Source organism: Hypanus sabinus, chromosome 24 (genome assembly GCF_030144855.1).
Source record: "Hypanus sabinus isolate sHypSab1 chromosome 24, sHypSab1.hap1, whole genome shotgun sequence".
Classification (NCBI taxonomy): Eukaryota; Metazoa; Chordata; class Chondrichthyes; order Myliobatiformes; family Dasyatidae; genus Hypanus; species Hypanus sabinus.
The window spans coordinates 16,894,565-16,921,398 of NC_082729.1; the positions used below are offsets into that span (position 1 = coordinate 16,894,565).

The 26,834-nt window shown below is 41.9% G+C and overlaps 1 protein-coding gene across 1 annotated transcript in view; it reads right to left on the reverse strand.

Annotated features, from left to right (window-relative positions):
- LOC132380682 (uncharacterized) overlaps nucleotides 1-26,834 on the reverse strand; it is a 79,626-nt gene that overhangs the window by 21,756 nt on the left and 31,036 nt on the right. The window contains exons 3-4 of the mRNA XM_059949668.1: nucleotides 12,913-12,945; nucleotides 10,896-11,195 (exon numbers count right to left, since the gene is read on the reverse strand). Of these exons, the coding sequence (XP_059805651.1) occupies nucleotides 10,896-11,195; nucleotides 12,913-12,945 (333 nt within the window). The remainder of the gene's footprint in view (nucleotides 1-10,895; nucleotides 11,196-12,912; nucleotides 12,946-26,834) is intronic.

Below are 26,834 nucleotides of genomic sequence, written 5' to 3' on the forward strand. Positions count from 1 at the left end.
TCCCTCGGAGCATCTCCTCCTTTTATGATGGTGAAGGTCGCGCTTTGTCGCTGTGACTGCCTTTGACTTACTAGTTGTCGGCCATTGTACAGGTGAAAGGTGTCAGCGTAGGGTGCCCAATCAGTCGTCCAACAAGTAATTATAACAGACTCATCTGATACATAGACCTTATCAGGTCGGTCACTTGATATTCGTGGTTTTTGTGGCCGATCTGCAAGGAAAGAAAATGAATTGATTCAGATTGTGCACAAGCATACGTAATCAATGTTCTCATTAGCTCCCGTGCAAAACTCGTTGTGTGCAACTACATATTTCTTATGCATATAACTCGCCCCCTCAGAAGTTGTATTTGCAGAAATGGGATTTCCTGTAGCCAATAAGTGTCGAATATCTGTATGCTTGAATGAAAGATCGTCAAGAAAGGTTTACTAATTTAAATGCTTGCACCTCCAGATTTATTAACTTGTTAGGACGCTGAAGCAGAGATCTAACCACAGACCACGTACTGTGCGCGCTTTGATATTTACAGAGTAAAAAATCCGAGAGCAGGAGTGTGTGCAACAAGGTCAGCGTCAAATTCCAGGCGGAGACTGAAAATTCCAGAGAAATCCAGAATCGGGCATCGGACAGAAACGATATTCAGACGGATAGAGTTCAGATATCAATGCTGGAAAGTCACAGGAAAACTGATTGGCACAACCTGCGAACAAACAGGTGAAAACACAGGACTGAAATACACTGAGCAATAAACAGAGAGACAGATTATAGGTGGAGCACAATGAGAACCAGGTAGCAGGAATACAAGTAATAATGAGAAACAGATGAGAGATGGAGTACTCTGTAATACAGGGGAATGAATAGAGCAGGAGTGGGACAGAAGCACATGGCAATACAAAAGCACAAGCTGACGGCTAAGGGGAAACTAAAAAAAATGTGTTCAGATGGAGGTACTGACAGGCCTGCACGAATGCTGCTCGTGCCGTGTTTCAGTGAAGGAAGAAATAAGAAGTTTATACAATTTGACCTGTGGCCTAGGATTTGGTACAGGAGGGAGAGCATGAGATGTTTGGATCATTGGGCTCATTACCACCGAAGGTGACACTTGTACAGAAGAGACGGTTTGCAGCTGAGTTGTTTGGGACTAATATCCCATCGGAAAGTGTTGCTAGTGCTGCACAGGGCTGGGGGCAGTGTGTTAGTGAGAATGATCCAGGAGATTGCAGGTAATGGGAACGACATGCCAGAATAGTTAGTGGAACGTTTGTGGGTATAGATGTTGCTAGTACCTCAAAGTCAGGAATCAAAACGTTGAGCATGGTGTACTTACGCCCTGAGCTACATAAACTGTATGTCCATGAAAGAAGTGTCGTACGAAAGACAGATGTGCTCAGTGCATGGAACAACAGCTGGATGTTTGATATTGTAGCTATTAGTGAAGCTTGGCTGCAGGACTAGAAACTCTACATTCCCGGCTTCGGTGGTTTCCCCTGAACATTTTGAGGTACAGGGGAATGAGGGGGTATCTGAGAAATATTCCGAATGTTAAAAGGCCTGAAGAGATCATATATGACAAAGTTTTTTCCCATGGCAGAGGATTATATGACAAGAGGGCACGACTTCAGGATTGAAGAACTGAGATGCAAAGAAATTACTTTATTCAGAGGGTGGTAAATCAGTGGAATTTGTTGCCATGAGCAGCTATATAGGCCCTGTCATTGGGTGTATTTATGGCCGTGATTGAAGGGTTCTTGATTAGCCAAGGCATCAAAGAGTATAGGGTGTAAGCAGGGGAGTGAGCTGAACTGGAAGAATTCAATCAGCCCATTATTAAATTGCGGTGCAGACTCGATAGGCCGAATGGCCTACTTCTGCTCCTACTTCTTACGGTCTTATTGTCTAACACATCTGCAGCACCGGTCTAGGAGCTTAGCCCCCTGCTCGACTCACTTAACATTTATGACTGTATGGTTATGCACAGCTTCAATGTCACATTCAAGTTTGCTGGTGAGACCACTGTCTTAGAGCGAATGAAAAGTGCTGACGAATTAGGATACAGGAAAGAGATTGAAAATAAGGCTGAGGCGAGCCATAACAACAAACTATTACAGTAGGAGGAAACCAGAGATCTATGAACCAGACCTCAGACAATCAAAGGTGGAGAAGGACAGCAGTGTTTCATTGCTCAGTGTTAATCCTTCGGAGGAGTGCAACTGTTCTGATCCTAACATGTAACTTTACTGACGAAGAAAGCACTGCAGCACCTCTAATTTTTGAATTCACGAGTATTGGGCATTACATCTACAACTTTGACGAGTTTCTGTACATGTGCAGTGGAGCTTTTATTGACCGACTGCAGACTGTATCCCAGCCCAATGACTGCCTCGAACGGAACATCCTAGAAAAAGGATTGGATATGCCTAGTCTTTCACGGGTAAAGCCCTCAACACCACAAAAGATATATGTACGAAAAATTGTGGCAGCGAATCAGCATCAATCACCAGGGACGCCACTATCCAGCACTTACATTCTCCTCGCTGCTCATTCAGAAGAATGTACAGGACCCTCAGGATTCACACCACTATCTTCAGGAACAGTTACTCCCCTTCAATCATCAGCCTTTTTAAACCCAAGGGAAAAACTTCTCTCAACGTCACTTGCCCCGTCCTTGAAATATTCCCACAGGCTATCAACTCGCTTTCAATGACTCTTCCTCTCATGGTCTTGAGAGGCATATTTTGTATTCATCGTATTGTTTCTCCTTTTGTATTTGGAATTCGTTGTCTTTTGCACACTGATTCTGCACCCACGTTGGTATGGTCTTTCATTGATTCTATTATGGTTGATATTCTACTGTGGATTCGGTGATTGTGCTCGCAAGAAAGTGGACCTCTGGGTTGGATATGGTGAAATATATTTACTTCATTAATGAACATACCTTGAAAATCGAACTTTCAATTGTGTCCATCGTGCAAATGTCTGCAAAACATGTGATTCACGAGGGGGAACTGGAAGATTGAAGTAGGAAGTATACTTGGCCGTAGTACACAAGCGTCAAACCAAGGTGGGTGTGAATGTAAATTTTACTTGCTGTACCGTAGGATAGACCTCCCAGGGAAAATATTATTGTTCTAATTGCGAGCATATATCACCTGGTTGAACTGGAGAACAAATTAAGCAACTCACCCACGACCGTTATTTTTATTCTGTCGCTTTTTACTGACGATATGCTTCTATCGGACACTGTGCTCATGTAAACACAATAGTAATCCCTCGGAGCATCTCCTCCTTTTATGATGGTGAAGGTCGCGCTTTGTCGCTGTGACTGCCTTTGACTTACTAGTTGTCGGCCATTGTACAGGTGAAAGGTGTCAGCGTAGGGTGCCCAATCAGTCGTCCAACAAGTAATTATAACAGACTCATCTGATACATAGACCTTATCAGGTCGGTCACTTGATATTCGTGGTTTTTGTGGCCGATCTGCAAGGAAAGAAAATGAATTGATTCAGATTGTGCACAAGCATACGTAATCAATGTTCTCATTAGCTCCCGTGCAAAACTCGTTGGGTGCAACTACATATTTCTTATGCATATAACTCGCCCCCTCAGAAGTTGTATTTACAGAAATGGGATTTCCTGTAGCCAATAAGTGTCGAATATCTGTATGCTTGAATGAAAGATCGTCAAGAAAGGTTTACTAATTTAAATGCTTGCACCTCCAGATTTATTAACTTGTTAGGACGCTGAAGCAGAGATCTAACCACAGACCACGTACTGTGCGCGCTTTGATATTTACAGAGTAAAAAATCCGAGAGCAGGAGTGTGTGCAACAAGGTCAGCGTCAAATTCAGGCGGAGACTGAAAATTCCAGAGAAATCCAGAATCGGGCATCGGACAGAAACGATATTCAGACGGATAGAGTTCAGATATCAATGCTGGAAAGTCACAGGAAAACTGATTGCCACAACCTGCGAACAAACAGGTGAAAACACAGGACTGAAATACACTGAGCAATAAACAGAGAGACAGATTATAGGTGGAGCACAATGAGAACCAGGTAGCAGGAATACAAGTAATAATGAGAAACAGATGAGAGATGGAGTACTCTGTAATACAGGGGAATGAATAGAGCAGGAGTGGGACAGAAGCACATGGCAATACAAAAGCACAAGCTGACGGCTAAGGGGAAACTAAAAAAAATGTGTTCAGATGGAGGTACTGACAGGCCTGCACGAATGCTGCTCGTGCCGTGTTTCAGTGAAGGAAGAAATAAGAAGTTTATACAATTTGACCTGTGGCCTAGGATTTGGTACAGGAGGGAGAGCATGAGATGTTTGGATCATTGGGCTCATTACCACCGAAGGTGACACTTGTACAGAAGAGACGGTTTGCAGCTGAGTTGTTTGGGACTAATATCCCATCGGAAAGTGTTGCTAGTGCTGCACAGGGCTGGGGGCAGTGTGTTAGTGAGAATGATCCAGGAGATTGCAGGTAATGGGAACGACATGCCAGAATAGTTAGTGGAACGTTTGTGGGTATAGATGTTGTTAGTACCTCAAAGTCAGGAATCAAAACGTTGAGCATGGTGCACTTACGCCCTGAGCTACATAAACTGTATGTCCATGAAAGAAGTGTCGTACGAAAGACAGATGTGCTCAGTGCATGGAACAACAGCTGGATGTTTGATATTGTGGCTATTAGTGAAGCTTGGCTGCAGGACTAGAAACTCTACATTCCCGGCTTCGGTGGTTTCCCCTGAACATTTTGAGGTACAGGGGAATGAGGGGGTATCTGAGAAATATTCCGAATGTTAAAAGGCCTGAAGAGATCATATATGACAAAGTTTTTTCCCATGGCAGAGGATTATATGACAAGAGGGCACGACTTCAGGATTGAAGAACTGAGATGCAAAGAAATTACTTTATTCAGAGGGTGGTAAATCAGTGGAATTTGTTGCCATGAGCAGCTATATAGGCCCTGTCATTGGGTGTATTTATGGCCGTGATTGAAGGGTTCTTGATTAGCCAAGGCATCAAAGAGTATAGGGTGTAAGCAGGGGAGTGAGCTGAACTGGAAGAATTCAATCAGCCCATTATTAAATTGCGGTGCAGACTCGATAGGCCGAACGGCCTACTTCTGCTCCTACTTCTTACGGTCTTATTGTCTAACACATCTGCAGCACCGGTCTAGGAGCTTAGCCCCCTGCTCGACTCACTTAACATTTATGACTGTATGGTTATGCACAGCTTCAATGTCACATTCAAGTTTGCTGGTGAGACCACTGTCTTAGAGCGAATGAAAAGTGCTGACGAATTAGGATACAGGAAAGAGATTGAAAATAAGGCTGAGGCGAGCCATAACAACAAACTATTACAGTAGGAGGAAACCAGAGATCTATGAACCAGACCTCAGACAATCAAAGGTGGAGAAGGACAGCAGTGTTTCATTGCTCAGTGTTAATCCTTCGGAGGAGTGCAACTGTTCTGATCCTAACATGTAACTTTACTGACGAAGAAAGCACTGCAGCACCTCTAATTTTTGAATTCACGAGTATTGGGCATTACATCTACAACTTTGACGAGTTTCTGTACATGTGCAGTGGAGCTTTTATTGACCGACTGCAGACTGTATCCCAGCCCAATGACTGCCTCGAACGGAACATCCTAGAAAAAGGATTGGATATGCCTAGTCTATCACGGGTAAAGCCCTCAACACCACAAAACATATATGTACGAAAAATTGTGGCAGCGAATCAGCATCAATCACCAGGGACGCCACTATCCAGCACTTACATTCTCCTCGCTGCTTATTCAGAAGAATGTACAGGACCCTCAGGATTCACACCACTATCTTCAGGAACAGTTACTCCCCTTCAATCATCAGCCTTTTGAACCCAAGGGAAAAACTTCTCTCAACGTCACTTGCCCCGTCCTTGAAATATTCCCACAGGCTATCAACTCGCTTTCAATGACTCTTCCTCTCATGTTCTTGAGAGGCATATTTTGTATTAATCGTATTGTTTCTCCTTTCGTATTTAGAATTCGTTGTCTTTTGCACACTGATTCTGCACCCACGTTGGTATGGTCTTTCATTGATTCTATTATAGTTGATATTCTACTGTGGATTCGGTGATTGTGCTCGCAAGAAAGTGTACCTCAGGGTTGGATATGGTGACATATATTTACGTCAATAATGAACATACCTTGAAAATTGAAATTTTAATTGTGTCCATGATGTCCAAGCCTCTGCAAAAATCTGATTCACGAGGGGAAACTGGAGGATTGAAGGAGGAAGTATTCTTGCCCGTAGTACACAAGCGTCAAACCAAGGTGAATGTGAATGTAAATTTTGCTTGCTGTACCGTAGGCTAGACCTCTGATGCAAAATATTATTGTTCTAATTGCGAGCATATATCACCTGGTTGAACTGGAGAACAAATTAAGCAACTCACCCACGACCGTTATCTTTATTCTTTCGCTTTTTTCTGACGATATGTTTCTACCGGACATTCTTCTCGTGTAAACACAATAGTAATCCCTCGGAGCATCTCCTCCTTTTATGATGGTGAAGGTCGCGCTTTGTCGCTGTGACTGCTTTTGACTTACTAGTTGTCGGCCATTGTACAGGTGAAAGGTGTCAGCGTAGGATGCCCAATCAGTCGTCCGACAAGTAATTATAACAGACTCATCTGATACATAGACCTTATCAGGTCGGTTACTTGATATTCGTGGTTTTTGTGGCCGATCTGCAAGGAAAGAAAATGAATTGATTCAGATTGTGCACAAGCATACGTAATCAATGTACTCATTAGCTCCCGTGCACAACTCCTTGTGTGCAACTACATATTTCTCATGCTTTATTACCATTATATAACTCGCCCCCTCTGAAGTTATATTTGCAGAAATAGAATTTCCTGCAGCCAATAAGTGTCGAATATCTGTATGCTTTAATGAAAGATCGACAAGAAAGCTTTGCTAAGTTAAATGCATGCACCTCCAGATTTATTAGCTTGTTTAGACGCTGAAGCAGAGATCTAACCACAGACCACGTACTGTGCGCGCTCTGATATTTACAGAGTAAGAAATCCGAGAGCAGGAGTGTGTGCAACCAGATCAGCGTCAAATTCCAGGCGGAGAATCCAGAGGAATTCAGAATCGGGTAATGGACAGAATCGATATTCAGACGGACAGAGTTCAGACATCAATGTTGGAAAGTCGCAGTAAAACTCACTGGCACAACCTGCCAACAAACAGGTGAAAACACAGGACTGAAATACACTGAGCAATAAACAGAGGGACAGATTATAGCTGGAGCACACGAAGACCCAGGTAGCTGGAATACAAGTAATAATGGGAAACAGATGAGAGACGGAGTACTCTGTAATACAGGGGCCGGAATAGAGCAGGAGTGGGACAGAAGCACAAGAAATACAAAACCACAAGCTGACAGCTAAGGGGAAACAACAAAAATGTGTTCAGATGGAGGTACTGACAGACCTGCACGATTACTGCTCATGCCATATTTCAGTGAAGGTAGAAATAAGAAGATTATACAATTTGACACGTGGCCTAGGATTTGGTACAGGAGGGAGAGCATGAGATGTTTGGGTCATTGGGCTCCTTACCACCGAAGGTGAGACTTGTGCAGAAGAGACGGTTTGCAGCTGAGTTGTTTGGGACTAATATCCCATCGGATAGTGTTGTTCGTGCTGCGCAGGGCTGGGGGCAGTGTGTTGGTGAGAATGATCCTGGAGATTGCAGGTAATGGGAACGACATTCCAGAATAGTTAGTGGAAAGGTTGTGGAGATAGATATTTTTAGTACCTCAGACAAAGTCAGGAATGAAAATGTTGAGCATGGTGCACCTACGCCCTGAGCTACATAAACAATATGTCCATGAAAGAAGTGTCGTATGAAAGACAGATGTGCTCAGGTCATAGAACATCAGCTGGATGTTTGATATTGTAGTTATTAGTGAAACTTGGCTAGAATTCTGGAAACTCTACATTCCGAGCTGCGGTTATTTTGGACACAGCGGAGCGTGAGTGTATGAAGGATCAGTTGTGGTTTTTCTAGTCAGAGAAAATGTCACAGCCGTGCTGTAAGGACAGACTAGAGAACTTGTTTAGTAAGGCTTTATGGGTGGAGCTTAGGAATAAGAAATGTATGACCATGTTGAGAGGGCAATATTATAGACCCACCCCCCGAGCAGTTTGAGCAATTTAGAAGAACAGATTTGTAGAGCGACGGCGGATTGTTGCAGATTGAAGGTTGATATAGGATAAGTTTGCAACTTTCCACTTATTTGCTGGGAATCCCATTCTGTAAAATGACTGGATGGGAGACAGTTTCTGAAATATGTTCAGGAATGTCACCTGAATCAGTACTTAGAAGCCTCAAGGAGAGACTTTGTGATAGTTTGTCTGCCATAAGGAAATTAGATACAGCGGGTGACCGAATTTTGTGCAGGGTAGCAGATTGCATCTGGTGAGCATAATGCATTAGTTTCAGAGTAAATCTGAAAAATAGATAGGCCTGGTGCTCAGGTCGAGATCCTAAATTAGAGAAAGGCCAATTATTTTGTCAGAAAGGATCTGGCAGGAGTGGATTGGGACAGGCAGTTTCCTGGCAAAAGTGTACTTGGGAAGTGGGATGTCTGCAGAAGTGAAAACTAGAGAGGGAAAAGTCTGTACTTGCTTCTCAGAATAAACGGTAACAATAACAGATGCAGGGAAAGGAAGCTAGTGTGGATAAACAAAACATATTGATTCATCGGCTTTCTTTAGCAGACATGGTGACAGATTATCCTGAGAGCTTTAACAGGTATGTTCAGAGCGAAACAATTGCAAGTGACAAAACTTGTCCTCTGGAAGATCAGAATGGTAATCCATGCGTGGCGCCAGAAGAGTTGGTGGAGATCGCAAATCAATTTTTTGCACTGTATTTACCAAGGAGATACACACAGATGGCACTAACTTCATTGCTTGCAACGGGATCTGGATCAGATGGACGATGGTGCAGAAAATTGCAAGTTGTTGCCATTCGGTAGCACCAGCCAAGGTAGGTGAATGGCTGGGAACTGACGAGTGTGATAGAGCAAAGAAGTATAAGATCACCGTCCATAATTCTCTTCAAATAGTGCCACAGATTGATACTATCAGAAAAGCAAGGTTTTTGCATATTTGTCTTCATAAATCAAAGAACTAAACACTTGATATGGGATCTTATACTGAAGGTGCATAATGCATTGCTGAGTGCTAATTTGGAGAGTAGTGTGCACATTTGTTCCCCTACAGGACAGATATAAGTAAGTTTGAAAGATTACAGCTATTAAAAGAAATTAATTCATACTGTGCACAGACGACACAAAATCAAGTTTTCTAAAAGGAATTTAAAAGAAATTCATCACTGGATAATATCCGTCGTCTAAGATATATTCTATCAAGCGCGGGCGTCAATACGCACAATTCATCCTAATGTTGAGAACCTGTGCCACGGATAGCTGCTTAACTGTTGTGGCAATGTGCCACCATTCTGTGTTGCTGAATAGAATATCATCACAACGTCAGTTGTTTTGTTATCATAATTATCAAAACTGATGGTATTAACATCGATTTCAGCAACTTACTGTATCATTAACTCGCCTTTTCCCACCTCTTTTCTTTAATTCCTTTCTCTAGCCTCTTACCTCCTGTCTAACACCACCCATCATGTCCCTCTTTCTTTTTCTCCCATAGTCCACAGTCCTCCAGTATGAGGTTCCTTTTTCTCCAGCCTTTTTTTCCATTTATCTATAATTTAATTAGCAATGCGGCGCCGAGTAGGCCCGTCTGACACTTTCAGCTATTGTAACAGGCGTCCCCTTTGAGATTGATATTGCCTAGGATATTTAAATGTTTATTTTCAACTCCACCCTGTGACTAATAAACACCTGATCAGTTGATGTAATTTAAGCACCCTTTAGAGATCTTACATTTCATAGCAGCCATCTGTTCCCTTTTACAATTTGTTGAGAATTTGGTTTCTTTTGCGTTGATATAAAACACATATGATGAAAGTGTAGACTGCACGTGTTCCAATGTAACCTTATACATTCCTTTGTGTGACGTAGATGGGTCCTATATCTGGATTTCTGTGGATTGTGCTTAGAATGGAATTTATTGTAGAAATTCCTTTGTAAGTACCTGTGAAATTATAACCTCTGCTGTCGATTGCTGAGAAAACCTTGTGTCCACTTTGATTCTTCTTATTGGCCTTTTCAAACAATCTCTTCGAAATTAATGCACTCTGCATCAACACCATTTTCTGTACTATCTATCTTATCTCCCTGAAAAGGCATTTCCATGAACTGAACCAAGGAATAGCAGTTCCCTCTGTGGTTAGCTCCCGGTATTTGTGAATCACATCAGAGCCGTGGAAAAATTAGAGACACCAGATAATGTTTGTTTGATCAAGTAACACCCATCAAACAGCAAGATACAACTCCGGCATTCAAGGAACAATCTATAACATTTATCAATAGCTGGAGAAAATAAATTGAATTAGACTGAAGAAATCCAGAAAATATGGTAACTTTCTGTTTAATACGCTACAATAATCGTTCAGTGGAATTGCCGATTTCTCACGTCTGTATACCACCTGTCTGAAACTGTGTGTACAAAAATAGGCCTCCCGGGAGATAAGGTGCGACCACGATCTGGATGAATGTAGGGGGGAGGGTTGTACTTGTTGAATTTCCACTGTAGACAAAGGCAGAGACAAGTCAAAAGACCGTGATAGAAAGTATAGTTTATTATTCTCGTACACCTTTAGATGACACCTGCCCTTTCAACGATGTTTCTGCGAAACGCAAGCATGATTGCAAACTATACACACTTAATCGAGAAAAGTTAAACTCACCTACTATGTTTATCTGCACTGGTGTACTTTTATTCGATTCTACAATTGTACCATTCACATTGCAAGTGTAAGTACAGGTATAAGATTTCGAGCCAACCAATGGTTCGGTGATCGTAAACATGGCGCTGTCTTGCCCAGAAGTGTCCGTGAGCTTCTGTGTTACAAATTGCACTCCTTCGTAGAGGAGAAATCTGATGATATCTCGACACTCTGATGATGTACAGGTAAAAGTGACCCTTTCTCCTGACACATAAACTTTTTCCTCCAGTTCAGGGGACAGTAGAGGTTTCTCTGGACGACCTGGAAGTTATAAAGATATTAATTAATCACACAGCGCATAGAATCAATTTTCTGTTTAAAGTATTTCAAAAGGAATTCATCATTAGGTGGCGTCCGTCCACCTAATGATTATTACACCTGGCGCGGGTATCAATACGGGTAACGGATCCTGATGTCGAGAAACTGTTCCGTAGAGAGCTCGTTAGCTGCTGTGGCAATGTGTAAGCATTCTGTGTTGTTAAAATGGAATATCATCACAACCTTGCCTACATTGTCATCATCATGTTCCAAATTGCTGGCATGGTCAGCAATTTCGGCAACTTCCTGTAACAATTTTCTGCTATTCTCCTTCTTCAATTCCTCACCCCAGCCTCTTAACTCTTGGCGTCACATGTCTATCAGAATGCCATGATGTCCCGCCTTCTTCCATTTAACGCCTATTCCACTCTCCTCCTCTGTGAGATTACTTTTTCTCCAGGCCTCTCCCATCTATCTATAATTCATTTAGCGACATGGCGCGGAATCGGCCTTTCATGTCCGATATTGTTACTTGCGTCGGATCTAGGATTATTCTTGCCCATGACTTTTAAAATGCTAATTTTGAACTCTACCCTGTGAGTAACTATGTCCACATAATTTTATGCAATTTCAGTTTCCTTTAGACATCTTATATTTCATAGCGGATGCATGTTCCCTTTTACAAGTTGGCTAGATTTTATTCTGTTTTGGGGGGTGGGGTTGGCGTAAAACACATTGCTAAGGATTTAGACTGCACAGGTTCCAACGTACAATATACATTTCTGTTCTCGTGCCATTGATGGGTTCTATATCAGCATTTGCGTTCATTACCTTGGTATGCTCGGAATTAAATTGTTGCAGAAATTCCTTCATATGGAACTGTGGAATTATAATCTCTACAATTTTGAGAACATTTTGTGTCCAATTTGATTTTTCAAATAGATCCTTTTTAACAATTTCTCCTTAAGAATGCACTCTGCAATAAATCTAAGTTGATTTGCTTTGCAATTTCATGAAAACTGCATTGGCAGTAGCCAAAAAGGCTATTGCAGTTACTCGGAAATCGGATACATACTGAAGTATAGATCGTTGGAAGAATGAAATTTTAGCCGCATTTCACTTGAAAAAAATACATAATTTAAGAGATAAATATGGAATATTTCTGAAAATTTGGCACCGTTATTTACAAAAAATAGGATTAAATATATAGGTGCTCCGAAGATAAACTTATTGGTTATCTGGGGAAAGAAAGAAATATACCTATTAAAGGCTATTATGAACTCCACGGAGCATGTGGAGATCTTCCGATATCCAGGCATTCTTACTTTATTTGTTTTTTTTTCTTTTTTTTTCTATAGAGATATGTTAGGGGGGAGGGTTTAAGGGGAGGGGGGAAGTGTTGATAATTTTTTTCTTCTGTAACCTATTTGAAAATTCAATTTAAAAAAATTACAAAAAGAGAATGCACCCTGCATCGGTGATGCTATCTTATAATCTTTCCTCCTTATTTCCTTAAAATATCATTTCCATGAACTCAGTGTAAGAGTAGCAGTTGCCCGTTGTGCCGGCTCTTGATAGCGGCAGGTTTGTATTAATCATATCAGAGCCGTAGAAAAATAACAGACAGCAGATATTGTAGGTTTGATCACATAATACGTCGACGAAACAGCAAGATAGAACACCAGCATTCAAGGAACAATTAATAGCGCTTATCACTCACCTAGATCATTTTCTCCCTGGGCCCTCACGACCACTGTAAATAGAAAGTTATAATAAATTACATCAATTGCACATCATACCTGCTTGAAATGTTCAAAGCCGCTGTACAGAAGAACCCTGTCATTATTCCGTGACTTCCTATTGGCAGTGCCCTCTTCTCACAAATGCTATTCACAGTCCTCCCCTGCTTTAATACGTTGATGTCTGTCAATCAGGCACTCGCTCTGCTGGAGATTCTGCGCCCCACAAAACAGAATCATGATGGAAACAGAACGATCAGTGCGTGGATCGAAACAGCTCTCATTTATCGTCATTTAGTTACTGCATGGTCCCACTCGTATCTCAAAGGTACAATTTCACCGTAACCACGCCATTATATAAATGTCTGGATCTGATCATCAGCTAACATAATAAATAAAAGTCGCGAGCAGACACAAAAACACAAAATAGACACACGATCATGGTCAATCGAATCACATCGTTGCCTGAAGCTTAAGCAAATACTAAAAACACAAAGATTCCCAGTATCTCCAAGCGATGTAACTGATAAATTAGATTAGATTCGATTCAACTTTATTGTCATTGTGGCGAGAGCAGATACAAAGCCAATTTGCACCATTTATGGGAAGCAGAGTTCGGTCATGACGTATATAACCTGTACACATTAAAAGACTCTTTCCGTATCTATCTATCTATCTATCTATTGTTACGGATTCAGCAAAAATAAATATATGAGTGAGGCAGGGGTTTTTATAACAAATAACACGTTTATTAAACACTGAAAAACGAACCCACAAAAGTAAACAAACTATTCATGTAACCGGAAATCAGCGGCTGTGCGGCAGTTTAAACAGCTCTTAAAGCGATGAAGCTTAAACAGTTCTTCAAAGTAATATTGCGAAAGTTCAAAATGCTTACAGTCCATTTAAGGGAGAGACTGTTTAAGACGATTTGAATTCTGTTTCATGTCGTCTTGTTTCGGTTCCCAGTCGAACTACTTTTCCCACGAAGAATTTACGAAGATGGTAAATGAAACGGCTTAAAGGCACTGAACTTTCCTTTACAAAACTGTTCCCAATCCTTTCTGCTATTCACAGGGATTAACACGGGGACAGCCAACGAATTCCTTCCGAATGAGGATCAAACAAGATCGAACCTGTTTTACCGTCGAAATCGACTTTTCTCGATCTTTGAACTCCCGAAATCCGATCTTCACTCTCCACTGATTTTTAACTAGCAATATTATAAAGAAACTGCTGGCAATGACCTTTTAAACTTTAGGCATTAAATAAAACTCCATTTTGCAACTAAACTGCGTTATAACATTAAATCACGCAGTGGCACGAAATCAATATGGCAAATTCAGCCATGAACTGCCCCTCATCACAGGGAGGGTTCCTCCTTTTATACCCAGTTAAAAACCTGTCGCATGACCTCTACTGGTGGGACAATGACGTCACTCCACCACCACAAGACCATTACCTCGTTCAGTGTAGCTTCAACCCCCAGTCACGTGACAAGGGCACCACTGTCACGTGTCAAGTGTACGTAACACTTTCTACATTTCTATCCAGCCAGATTTCACTCAGTTATTTAGTTGGCCGGGACTCAAAGGAGACCAGCGGGCAGCGCGTCAGACACCCAGTCAGCACAACGAATCGGACTAATATAAACGCGAGTACTCGGCGGAAGCAACACTGAATGCCAGCTCGACTGGTAACAAAACGTTTTGGACCTGACCTCCAGGCTCGGCGTAAAACGTTACAATCAAAGAGCAACCCGAGCTACCAATCTTATCTTCCATCTATCTGTCTCTCTGTTTGTCTGTCTGTCAAACAATCAACCTATTTATCTATCGATTTGTCTATCTATCTAACTATCTTTCTATTTGTTATCTATCTACCTGGCCATCTATCTCTCTCTGTCTACCTATCTATCTGCCTGTCTATCTATCTAACCATCTCTCACTCTCTACCTACGTAACCATCTAACCTTCTGTCCATTTATCTCCTTACTTCCCTATCTCTCTGTTTAATTAAGGTTCAGCAACCTGAATAAATTTTGTTTGAAATGCCTCATCACGTGATGTGGACTAAACGAGGACTATCTAAAGCACGTTTGTATTTGCACGAAACGTAGCAAATATTTACTTCAATTTCTTTGGAATAATCTTATCCGTTTGGACTGTGAGAGCGAAAGCCTTTCTTCTCACACTGTCATCCTTCCTTGCAGCCAACCTTTCATGCATTTAAACCTGCTGGATAAAATTATTCACGGATCAGTTTGCTCTCAGAGAGAGCTGGAACAAGTGAAATGGCGAAGTGAGGAGAGGAAAGCAAAGAGTTAACCAGATTGACAGTAAAGCGGTGCATTGCTTTAAACAGGGGTGGGAGTACTTGTTGAAACGTTACTTGTTCTCAGAAGCACTAAATTCGAATGCGGGCATATTAGTTAATCCCACATTTCGCAACAAATGTTAAATGCAGAAGTTAAACAAGTAACTATTGTGGAGCTTCAGCATTGTCAGTATTAGCTACATTTTTCTTTCCCGTTCTGTGAAAATTAGTAATGTCGAAGATATTGAATAGGTTATATGCAAAGATTTAGAAAATATCATTTGTGCAAGTGACTGTTGGAGATTACTTTTCCAATTTTTGAGGCTCGTTTCAGCAGTGCATGATCGCGTGATTCATCTACAGGAAACAGGGAAGTAAAAGTAATGATTGGCATTGAAAGTGGATGACTTGATAGCAAATGATTTATAGCCCTGGGAGTAAGTTTGCTGCCTCTCGTGAAATTGTTGTGCGTCTGAAAATTTTGCAACTAGACAATGAGGGAATATTAATTTTCTCTAACCGCATCCTTTTCGCACGACAGATTCTCTTTCTCTTCATTGCATCTATCAACCTGTCTTTCTTCCTTCCTTTCTTGAATTTCGTTCTTTTGTCGGCCTCTGTCTCTGTTTCTTCTTTTCATTCTTTCTTTCATGCTTCCTTTTTTCATGCTTCCTTCTTTCGCTATTTTCATCTTTCTCTCTTCTTTTGTTTCCTCTTCATTTCTTCTCATCCCTGTCATCCAAAATCACTTTCCCCATGAAAGGATTTAGTTTTGTTGAAAATTACGGGAGCATCTGGAATTCTGAATGGAAATAAGTTGTTCGTTGTCTAAAAGATAACTGATTATTTCAGTGGGTCGGTGTGGTACTATGTTTTCTAAAGCATCCTGGGTTCTCACTCCTCTGCTAGCAGACCTATCTCTCGGTGAGGCGCCTTTGCAGACACAGTAAGGAAGTGAGTTTAGATGCGTTTTAGGGTATACCAAATCTCTTAGAGATATTCCATGTGTTCTGTAGTGTCACATAAATCTTCTGGATGATATACAGGGAAGAAAAAAAGTAACGGTAAAATTTTAATGAAAAAAATAAAGCTTTCAACTGATAGTTTTAACCTGTAGCGTTCATCTAGAAAGCTGTGATAACGGCAATCAGTGGCTTTATCTCAGTCACGTTCTGATGCAAAGATGACCGCGCCGTCGCAAAAAGGTTTCACAGAACAATCAACGGAAAACTATTTTCAGAAATATCCGGTCTCTGTATTTAATGTATATTCGTCTCTGTGTAACTTGCCGGTCACAAGAGGAGGTTGTTGCACACAATTGATTCCGGCTAACACTGTTCATTTCACAGAACTGAACGTGGAGTCAGTAGTTGTTTCTGACAATTTTTCTGTAAATTTGACCTCTGCGACGATGTTATCGCAGCTCCAGTAACCGGGATTTGCTGTTTGCTGGACTTTATTTCTATGCTCTACTGTCTTCCGTCTATGAACCACTGATCGATTGATCGTGACTGCGTCATTTTGATTTGTCAATAATCACCTTAATACCCATTCTGCAGAATTACAACTGTATCAACAAACTGTCTAAACAATAGTTTTCCTTTATAAACTAAAATTTCCGATGTGTTTGTTTCTGGTGATGCAGTAGAGAATTGCAATAATCTGGAAACCGAACAATTTTAGAATTCGTTTCTTTTATATTTTCTTACCCCTTATTGGTGGAGTTCATGTGCAGTTTTATCTCCATCTTCCGTCCTTTATCAGAAGCCGGGGACCTTCAGGGTTCGGTGCAGTATCCTTGCTGTTCCCAGTAGTGCACTCTTCTGGACCGAGATCTCAGATACTGTTTCCGGGATTTGTTAGAACGACTCTCCTTGTCCAGGTGGCACAGCTCCAAATGCTTCTCTCACCACCGGTATTCCTCTGGCTATAACCTTCCACACTCTTTCTGTCTGCTCTTTCAACCTTGGTATTTCTCCAAGTTCTCACATTCTTTCTTCCTGATGTTACTATCATTCGGGATTGGCATCTCTATTAGTATTGCTTTCTTCTGTTCCCAGTACCTGTTTATCAGTCGGTGTTTGAAAGTCCCACACCCACTTAGATTTGTCATTCTCCACTATATTCTCGGATGTTTGCCATTTGGATTTGGGAGTGTCCACTTCCTGTAACTTGACTCTGCTGCTCGGTGAATGCTGTCCCTGCCTGCATCTTGCATCCTGCTACTACCTGCTGGATGGTTTCCGCGGATTCCTTGCACAGACTGCATCTTTGGTCTTGTCTGGAGTGAAAGACTTCTGCTTCTAATGTTGCTGTGCTCAGTGCCTGTTCTTGTGCAGCCATAAGCAGTCATTTCCCTCAGCCTGCCATTTCCAGTCATTGGTAGGAATTTCTTATGTCAGCCACCTCTGGTATCTAGCGATTGTACATCGCGTGCAGTGGCTTTTCCTGCCATGGCCTCTGATCCTCTGGCTCACTTCACTTACACATATGTCCCCTGCCTGCTGTCTGAGTTATTCTCCTGGCTGGTCGTCCATCGACGCCAGTTTCCTGACATCTTCACAGATGTTTTGCATTTCTTGCAGAACCGAGACTTTCACACTCCCAAGTTCCCACTCTCCTTTATCCCGGCAGGTGTGTATTCGCTCGACGTTGGACTTCGAAAGGAATCCTCCATGTACTGTTAGCAGTTTTGCTAAATACCGTGTTATGGAAAAGTGCGGGCATCCCAGTCAAAATTTTTGTTACTGTGAATAGTTAAGCGAGTAAAAGGTGAACAGATTTCCAAAATGCATGATGACACATTTCTTTAATACTTTAAGCAAGAAAACGTATTTTTTTCCATCTTTTACCATTTCAAAATAACAAAAAAAAAGGAAAAGGGCCCGAAGAAAAAGTTTGGGCACCCTGCATGGCAGGGTAACACACCTTTTGGCAAGTATCACAGCTTGCAAACGCTTTTTATAGCCAGCTAAGAGTCTTTCAATTCTTGTTTGGGGGATTTTCACCCATTCTTCCTTGCAAAAGGCTTCTAGTTCTGTGAAATTCTTGGGCCACTTTTCATGTACTACTCTTCTGAGGTCTATCCATAGATTCCCGATGATGTTTAGGTCAGGGGACTGTGAGGGCCATGGCAAAACCTTCATCTTGCGCCTCTTGAGGTAGTTCTTTGTGGATTTTGTGGTGTGTTTAGGATCATTAGAAACACTCCTCTTTTAATTTTTGGCTTTTTTACAGATGGTATGACGTTTTCTTCCAAATTTTCTGGTATTTAATTGAATTCATTCTTCCGTCTGTCAGTAAATGTTCTCTATGCCATTAGATGCAACATAAGCCCAAAACATGATCGATCCACCCATGTGCTTAACTGTTGGAGAGAGGTTCTTTACATGAATTTCTGTACCCTTTTTTCTCCAGACATACCTTTGCTCATTAAGGCCAAAAATTTCTATTCAAAAGATTCAAAGGAACATCTAAACAAACCTGATGCATTTTGGAAACACGTTCTGTGGACTGATGGAATTAAAATAGAAATGTTTGGCAGCAATGAGCAAAGGTATGCTTGGAGAGAAAAGGGTGCAGGACTTCATGAAAAGAAACCGTTCTCCAACTGTTGAGCACAGGGGTGGATTGATCATGCTTTAGGCTTTTATTACAGCCAGTGGCACGGGGAACATTTAGTGGGAGAGGGAAGAATGAATTCAATTAAATACCAGCAAATTCTAGAAGCAAAAATCACACCGTCTGTAAAAAAAAAAAGCCGAAGAAGAAAAGAGAATGGCTTCCACAACAGGATAATGACCCTAAACACACATCAAAATCCACAAAGGACTACATCAAAAGCCGCAAACTGAAGATTTTGCCATGGCCTTCACTGTCCCCTGGCCTAAACATCATTAGAAATCTGTTGATTGACCTCAGAAAAGTAGTACATGCAGGACTGCCCAAGAGTTTCAAGAAGCTAGAAGCCTTTTGCAAGGAAGAATGTGCGAAAATCCCCCAAACAAGAATTGAAAGACTCTTAGCTGGCTACAAAAAATACTTGCCAAAGGGGGTGTTACTAAATACTGCCATGCACGGGCTCAAACTTTTGCTTCGGGTCCTTCTCCTTTTTTGCTATTTTGAAACGGTAAAAGATGGAATTTAAAAAACATTTTTTTTGCTTAAAATATTGTTAAAATATTGTTAAAAATGTGTCATCTTTAATTTTATGCCTTTTAGAAATCGCTTAGCTATTCAAAGTAACAGATATTTTAACCAGGGGTGCAGAAACTTTTGCATGCCTGTGTATATATAGTATTCCCGGCACTTCTCATGAGAGATGCCGAGAACATGTCAAAATAAGGAAGGTTAGACAATGGAGAGGCTAGCAGAATTTTTGTAGTCGTTGTTGTAAGAAAACAAAGTGTTGAAGAGGAAATGCGGCTTGAGCTCAGTTACACATCATGCCGGATGAACTGGGGCAAGTGTATATTTCAGCAATTTGTTAGCAAAGTAAAACAGATGCACACATTTTGCAGTGTAATTTACTGAAAGCAACTGAATAATGGAGGTGGAGGATGCACAGGGCAGAAAATGAATTTGCAGTAGAAACAGCAGCAGTAATGTAACAGGTTTAAATGAAGCTACAAGATTATGCTTTTCAGGAGTTAACCCGAATAAATATTAACGTCATGAATAATATACGCAATGTGAAAATGATTGTTTCTGGTACAGCGTTAAAGGTGTTTGATGTCATAAAGTAAAGAGGCAGTATTAACTGAAAATAACAGTAACTCAGAGAAAGAGGAACTGGTCCTCACAAGGTACGATCTTAGATAGAACACAACTAAATATCGAGTAAACTATCCACCGTCACTGGGAAACATCTTGCATCATTTCTTCCTCTTTGAACTCCACGCATGCACATTTTCTACCATCAAAAGCAATAGGCTATCGATTGTACAGTGGAAAATTTTTCAACCCATATTTTGGAATTTAGTTTCGCCGCTAAACATCCCTCAGTATTTCCTCTTCTAGCAAAAAGTAGTAGTTTTTTTTTAAATTCAGTACAGAAACACAAATTGCCAAAGAACAGCGATGCGGCTGTGGACGAGCAAAGTAAAAATGAAGCAGGTCAACTTATCAATATTGCAGAAAAAACTTAAAGCGTTTAAATGCCTGTTCGTGGGACAGCAGTTGGAGGAATTCCATAAACTTGTATCGACATGTTAGTTATTTCCATAGTTTGAGGCAGTACGGTAGCTTACGCGGAGTATTTTAGCCTGCACACTCCGATTATCAGGGTAAGTTGCCGGTACTGAATACATTCGTTCCAATATAGATAGTTTCACGACTCACCAAATAACAGCAACAAAGTGACGGTGATCATGATCTATTTTGTACTGCTTGGGCACATCAGCGTTCCGCGCGGAGAAGATTCTGAGACTGCTGTCACTTCCAGGATTTGTTAGGAATATGACTGCAGAAGGGAGGAGCTGAAAGGAACAAGTGACCTATGACAGACCACGTGGGAGCAGAATTAGGCAAATCGGCGCATTGAATCTGCTCCACCATCCCATCCGGGGTGTTTTATAATACCTCTTAAACCCATCCTTCTATTTTCTTCGGGGAACTTTTAATTTAGTTACTGGGCAGGAACCAATGAACATGCAATTTAAATGTACCCAATATTATGGACGCCTCAACTACGTCAAGCAATGAATTCTACAGTGCTGCCATTCTATTGTTAATGAAATTGCTATGATCTCTGTTGTAATAGATGGATGCACAATTGTCCCCAAAGGAAATAACTGTGTGACAGAAATATTACAAGTACACAGATATAGAGAGATATTAGAAGACAATTAAAAATAATTTAAAAAGTTACCTCAAGCATTCTAACAGGAGGTAAATCATCACTTCCTCTGCTATAGGCTGACTCATTATCGACTCTAAGAGCCGAGGTAAGGATGATCTCATAGCGCTGTTTGGAGCATGAAAGTTGTAGCAGTCTATTAATAAAGATGCCACTCTGTTCAATCAAAGTGGCAAGCAGAAGTTGAGAAACATTGTCCAGATTTGCTAAGATTTGTCTTAGGGTCCTTTGTTCTTCCACAGGCTCCAGCATGTCAATTTGACTCCTGTACTTTACTGATCAGCTTGTTGAGCCTGTTGGTATCACACATGTTGATGTCATTGCCCTAACACACCACACATAGAAGATTGTACTGTCAACAGCAGGCGGGTAGAATATGGGAAGGAGCTACTTGCATACTCCAAAGGATCCCCATTTCCTCAGGAAGTAGAGGCAACTCTGGCCCTTCCTGCACACCGTATTAGTGCCTCACTCAGGTCTGTAAACCAGGCGCACACCACATGCAATGGCATGAGAGGGGAACTGGCCAAGGTCGGCTGTAAAGGGACAATAGCAGGAAAAATAGAAGAACAGAAATGGCTGCAGTTTTTGCGAAAAATGCGGGAAATGCAGGACAGATATATTCCAAATACTAATAAAATTTCGAATGCAAGAAGGACACTACCATGTTTGAGAAGTGAAGTCAGAGCCAAAGTAAAAGCAAAAGAGAGAACATACAATGAAGCCAATGCTAGTAGTCAGATACCGGATTGGGAAGCTTTTAAAATATTGGAGAAGAAACTAAAAAGGTCAGTAGGAAGGCAAAGATGGATTATGGAAGGAAGCTGCCGACTGATATCGACGAAGGTACTAAAATCTTTTTTATATAAAGGGTAAAAGAGAGTTGAGAGTAGATACAGGGCCAATAGAAAATAACGCTGGAGAAACGCAGAGATGGCAAAGGAACTGAATGTGTATTTTGCATCAGTCTTCACAGGGGAAGACATCTGCAGTGTACCAGACATTCAAGAGTGTCTGAGAAGTGAAGTTTGTACAGTAGAAATTAGGACTGAGAAGGTGTTCAGGAAGCTTATGTATACGAGTGTGCATAAATCTCCGAGAATTGAAGATTGCGGAGGCATTAAACATGATCTCTCAGGAGCCGATTGATTCAGGCATTTTACCGGAAGACTGGAAAATTGCAAATGTTACTCCACTAATTAAGAAGGGTGCCTCACAGTAGGTCGTTTAGCAAGATAAGAACCCGTGGAATTACAGGGAAGTTAATAGCATAGGTGGAGAAATGGTTGTTCAGCAGAAGCAGCGAGTGGGAATAAAGGGATCCTATTCTGGCTGGCTGTCGGTTACCAGTGGAGTTCCACAGGGATTGGTGTTGGGACCGCTGCTTTTTACGATGTATCACAATGATTTGGACTATGGGATTAATGGATTTATGGCTAAATTTGTCGATGTTACAAAGATAGGTGGAGGAGCGGATGGTACTGAGGAAACAGAAAGCCTGCAGAGAGACGTAAATATTTTAGGGGAATGGGCAAAGAATTGGCAAATGATATACAGTCTGTAAAGTCTAAGGTCATGTAGATTGGTGGAAGAAATAAACGGGTAGTCTGTTATTTAGATAGAGAGAGAATTCAAAACGTAGAGGTGTAAAGGGTCTTGGGAGCCCTTGTGCAGGATAGCCTAAAGGTAAATTCACGTTGAGTCGCTGATGAAGAAGGCGAATGCAAAGTTGGCATTCATTTATAGAGGTATAAAATATAAGAGTAGGGATGTTGAGGCTCAACAGTCACTCGTGAGACCACAGTTGGGGTATTGCGTGTAGTTTTGGGTTCCTTATTTTAGAATGGATATACTGACATTGGGCAGGGTTCAGAGAAGATTCAGGAGAATGTTTGAAGAATGAAAGGGTTACCTTATGAGGAACGTCTGGCAACTCTTGGGCTGTAGTCCCTGGAGTTCAGGAGAATGAGGGGGGTCTCAGAAACATTCCAAATATTAAAGACCTAAATAGATGATACATGGCAAAGTTATTTCCCATTACAGGGGAGTCCATGTCAAGAGGGCACAAATTCAAGATTGCAGGACATCCACTTAAAACAGATTAGCGGATAATTAACTTTAGTGACAGTGTGATAAATTTGTAGAATTTGTTGCTGCGCACGGCTCTGGAGTCCGAGTCATCGGGTGAATTTAAAGCAGAGATAGATATGTTCTTTATTCGTCAGGTCATCAAAATGTACGGGGGGAAGGCAGCTGAGTGGGAATGACTTGAAATGAGATGATTGGATCAGTCATGATTGAATGCTGGAGCAGGTTTGATGGGCCGAATGTCTCCTTCTGCTCCTATATCTTATGGCCTTATGGTTTTATGGTCATCCACATCCTCACTATTAACAGTATCAAGGAGCAGTGCAAGCTTAGTCTTCCTTAAGTCCATCATCATCTCTTTTGTCTTACTAATGTTGAGCTGAGGTTGATTCAGCTTGCACCATTTAACAATATCTCCACCAGTGCCCTGCATTTATCCTCCCGTCCTCCCTTTATACAGCCAACCGTTTGCGGAGTCATCACAGAATCTCTGCAGATGAGTGACTCAGTGTTGTATCTAAAGTCTCAGATATACAGGGTAAAAATGAATGTAGCCAATACAGTCCTCTGTGAGGCCATGTGCTGCGTAGAGCGATATCTAACATCCATCTGTGGAGCCGCAGAAACTGTGATTCTCCAGTCATTATCCAGGATGATATAGAAGTGCCAACCTACACTGACCGGAGCCCTTTCCCCCAGCAATGAGGGCTGTATGGTATTGAAGGTACTTGAGAAATAAAAATCAACAAGATTCTCACAGTTCTGCCGTGCTTATCCAAATGGGAGTAGGCTCTGTTCAGCAGGTAGGTGACACCATCGTCGACTTCGGTGTGTTCCAGGTTGGCAAACTGTCAGGGATCGAGGACTCATCTGCCGACGGCTCAGAAGTGAGCCAGGACCAGCCCCTCTAGAGTCTGCATGATGTGAGAGGTTCGGGCCTCTGGACGGTAGTCATTCAAAAATTTCGATTGGCCTTTCCTGGGTACTGGGACCACACATAATGCTTTCCACAGTCGAGTCCTTTTCCAGGCAGACACTCAGATTGTAAATGCGCTGGAGAACTCCACACAGCTGCTCGGCACACTCCTTCAGAACCTTGAGGTTCACACCATCAGGTCCCAATGTTTTGCCGTGTCTGAGTTTCGCCAGGGCTTTTCTCAGCTAATCAGAAATAAGGGTGAATCCATCGAGTCTGGGGAGTTGGTGGAAAGTGGGGGCTGGGAGTCGTGGATTTCGGGACGATATGTTCGTATGTGGAGGTGTGGATGGGTGGTTCAGGGCAAGCAGGTTGTGTAGACAGTGTTGTTCATACATGTGTTGAACTGGAGGGGGTAGTAGGGAAGAGGGGAGGCGTTGGTGCTGAGGCAGCATTTTGTGCCTCGACACCTAGATGAGAGTGTGGACAGATAGGCAATAGTTAAATATATTGAGAATAGGTCTATCAGTACTTGTTATGACTGATGAACAGACCTGCTGGAGGATGGGGTGCAGAGTTAACCATTCCACCCCCCCCCCCGAGAACTATGAACTATTGCTGTTGCTATGCTGCTACTGAGAGGGAGAGATGAAGCACAGGCAAGAACATCTGATACAGATAAGAGGGAGAGAGAGACTGTTGATTTATTGTATTTTGACTCTTCCTGGATTATTACCTTTCACTACAAGGACTTACTTTGCTCGTTAACATTCCTCAGGAGACAGCAGGAGTGGCCTGATTTGATGGATACAGTCATTCAAAGTTGATGGATAGTGGAGACTCCGTTAGTAGGGATAAAAGACAGGTCCAGTGGGACACCCTTCAGTCACACCAGTGGACACTGACTGAGTGTTGGGAACCTACAGAAAGGTGGGGGTTTCAGAGACCCAATCAGGAGATCGGTAAATAAAGCTCACAGTGTGACAGCAGGGCCGATGGACACTTATGTGTGTGTCCACTCATGCCAGAGTGATGAGTCCACCACAGAAGAACGGTCTAGCTGAAGAACAGATGTGTCATATCTGAATGGCCACAAAGACACGACGGGTTAAAAAAGCCACAGAAGGTTTGCCTGCTGCAGCTGCCTAATCTATCGCTCTCTCCCTCCAACGATTACAACGCAACAACCATAACTATCTCAGCACGCATGAACTGAACTGAACTTTATACTCTTCTATGACAATTCATTTACCCTTAGACAGCGATAGAGCTTGTTCAGTATTGCTTATTATTATTCCTACACTTTTAGGTTTATTACTGCTAACTCGTTTTATATGTATATTTGCATTTTTGAAAGTGTATTGTGTAGTTTACTAATAAACACCTTTAGTTTTGGTACCACCAGACCAACGGATTCTTCTTTCTCTGCTGGTCTGACACCCAGTTACGGGGTAAGTAACAGTACTACATTCAGTTTATTTCCCAATCCTCTCAGAGCTACGTAGGCAGACTCGAGTACCAGAGATTCAGTTGCTGCTGACGTGGATTGTCCCTCCTCACGAAACAGCATCGAAAGTGGTAGACTTATTAATGAGGGTAATGACCAGAAGGGTAGTCTGCACTCTGTCAATTACTTATCCCTCTCTTTGCTAGCTGCTACGTGGATTCTACAACCTAGCGCGACTGCAACCTTTGAGCTCATATTTATCAGATCTTCGTTCTCCCTTACAAGACGAAGGTCAGCCAGACTGAGCTGCAGTTCACTAACACATTTGTCAGAAGGTGCAGCTCGATTCACATCTTAGAGCTTTAATTATATTACACAACATCCCAGTCTGCGTCGGGTCTCACCAATATATAAAAGGCCACATCGGGAGCACTGGAGGCAGTATACCACACCAGCCGACTCACAGGTGAAGAGTCGCCTCACCTGGAAGGACTGTCTGAGTTCCTGAATAGTGGTGAGGGAGGAAGCGTAAGGGCAGGTGGAGCACTTGTTCCGCTTACAAGGAAAAGTGCCAAGAGAGAGATCTGTGGGAAGGGATGGAGGGGACGAGTGGACAAGGGAGTCGCGTAGGGAGCGATCCCTGCGGAAAGCAGAGAAGGGGTGGGAAGTAGTGCTTGGTGGTGGGAACCCTCACATTCATTTTCTTACAGACATTCTAAGTAAATAAAAAAAAGACACTATTCTACCAATAAGAAAACTACTCACAACGAAGCACCGACAAACAAACTATCAACAAAATACAATCAACTGTATACCTCGCTATCAGGTGAGGGTAAACGTGCCAGACGAGGGTCACCCATTGAACAAAACCAGATGATAAGCCGCAACTGCACGTTAGTGGAAAAGGGTTGAACTTAGCGCCAGGTGGGGAATAAAGAGCAAAAACTGCCCAGTTGTTGTTTAGAATGAAAGTATTTACAAATAGACAAATGAAATGAAACGTGAATGTACAGAAATTTACAGAGGCTTTCTCCACAACACACTTGGTTGTTAATTTTCCAATATATTATTCACCAACCGTCAGATCCACCCTCTCGGCAAAACTGGACTGAGTGAACAAATATGCCTGCGTAGGATGTAGTGCGCCTGCTCCTACTAATCCAGGAATTATTTTAGAATGCCCAAACTGTCCATAGGGCCTTTTGGGACCGGTCTGCTGTCTACAAAACTATAGAACACTGTGAGTGAAAATAAATTAAACTATCTGAAATGCCTGTGA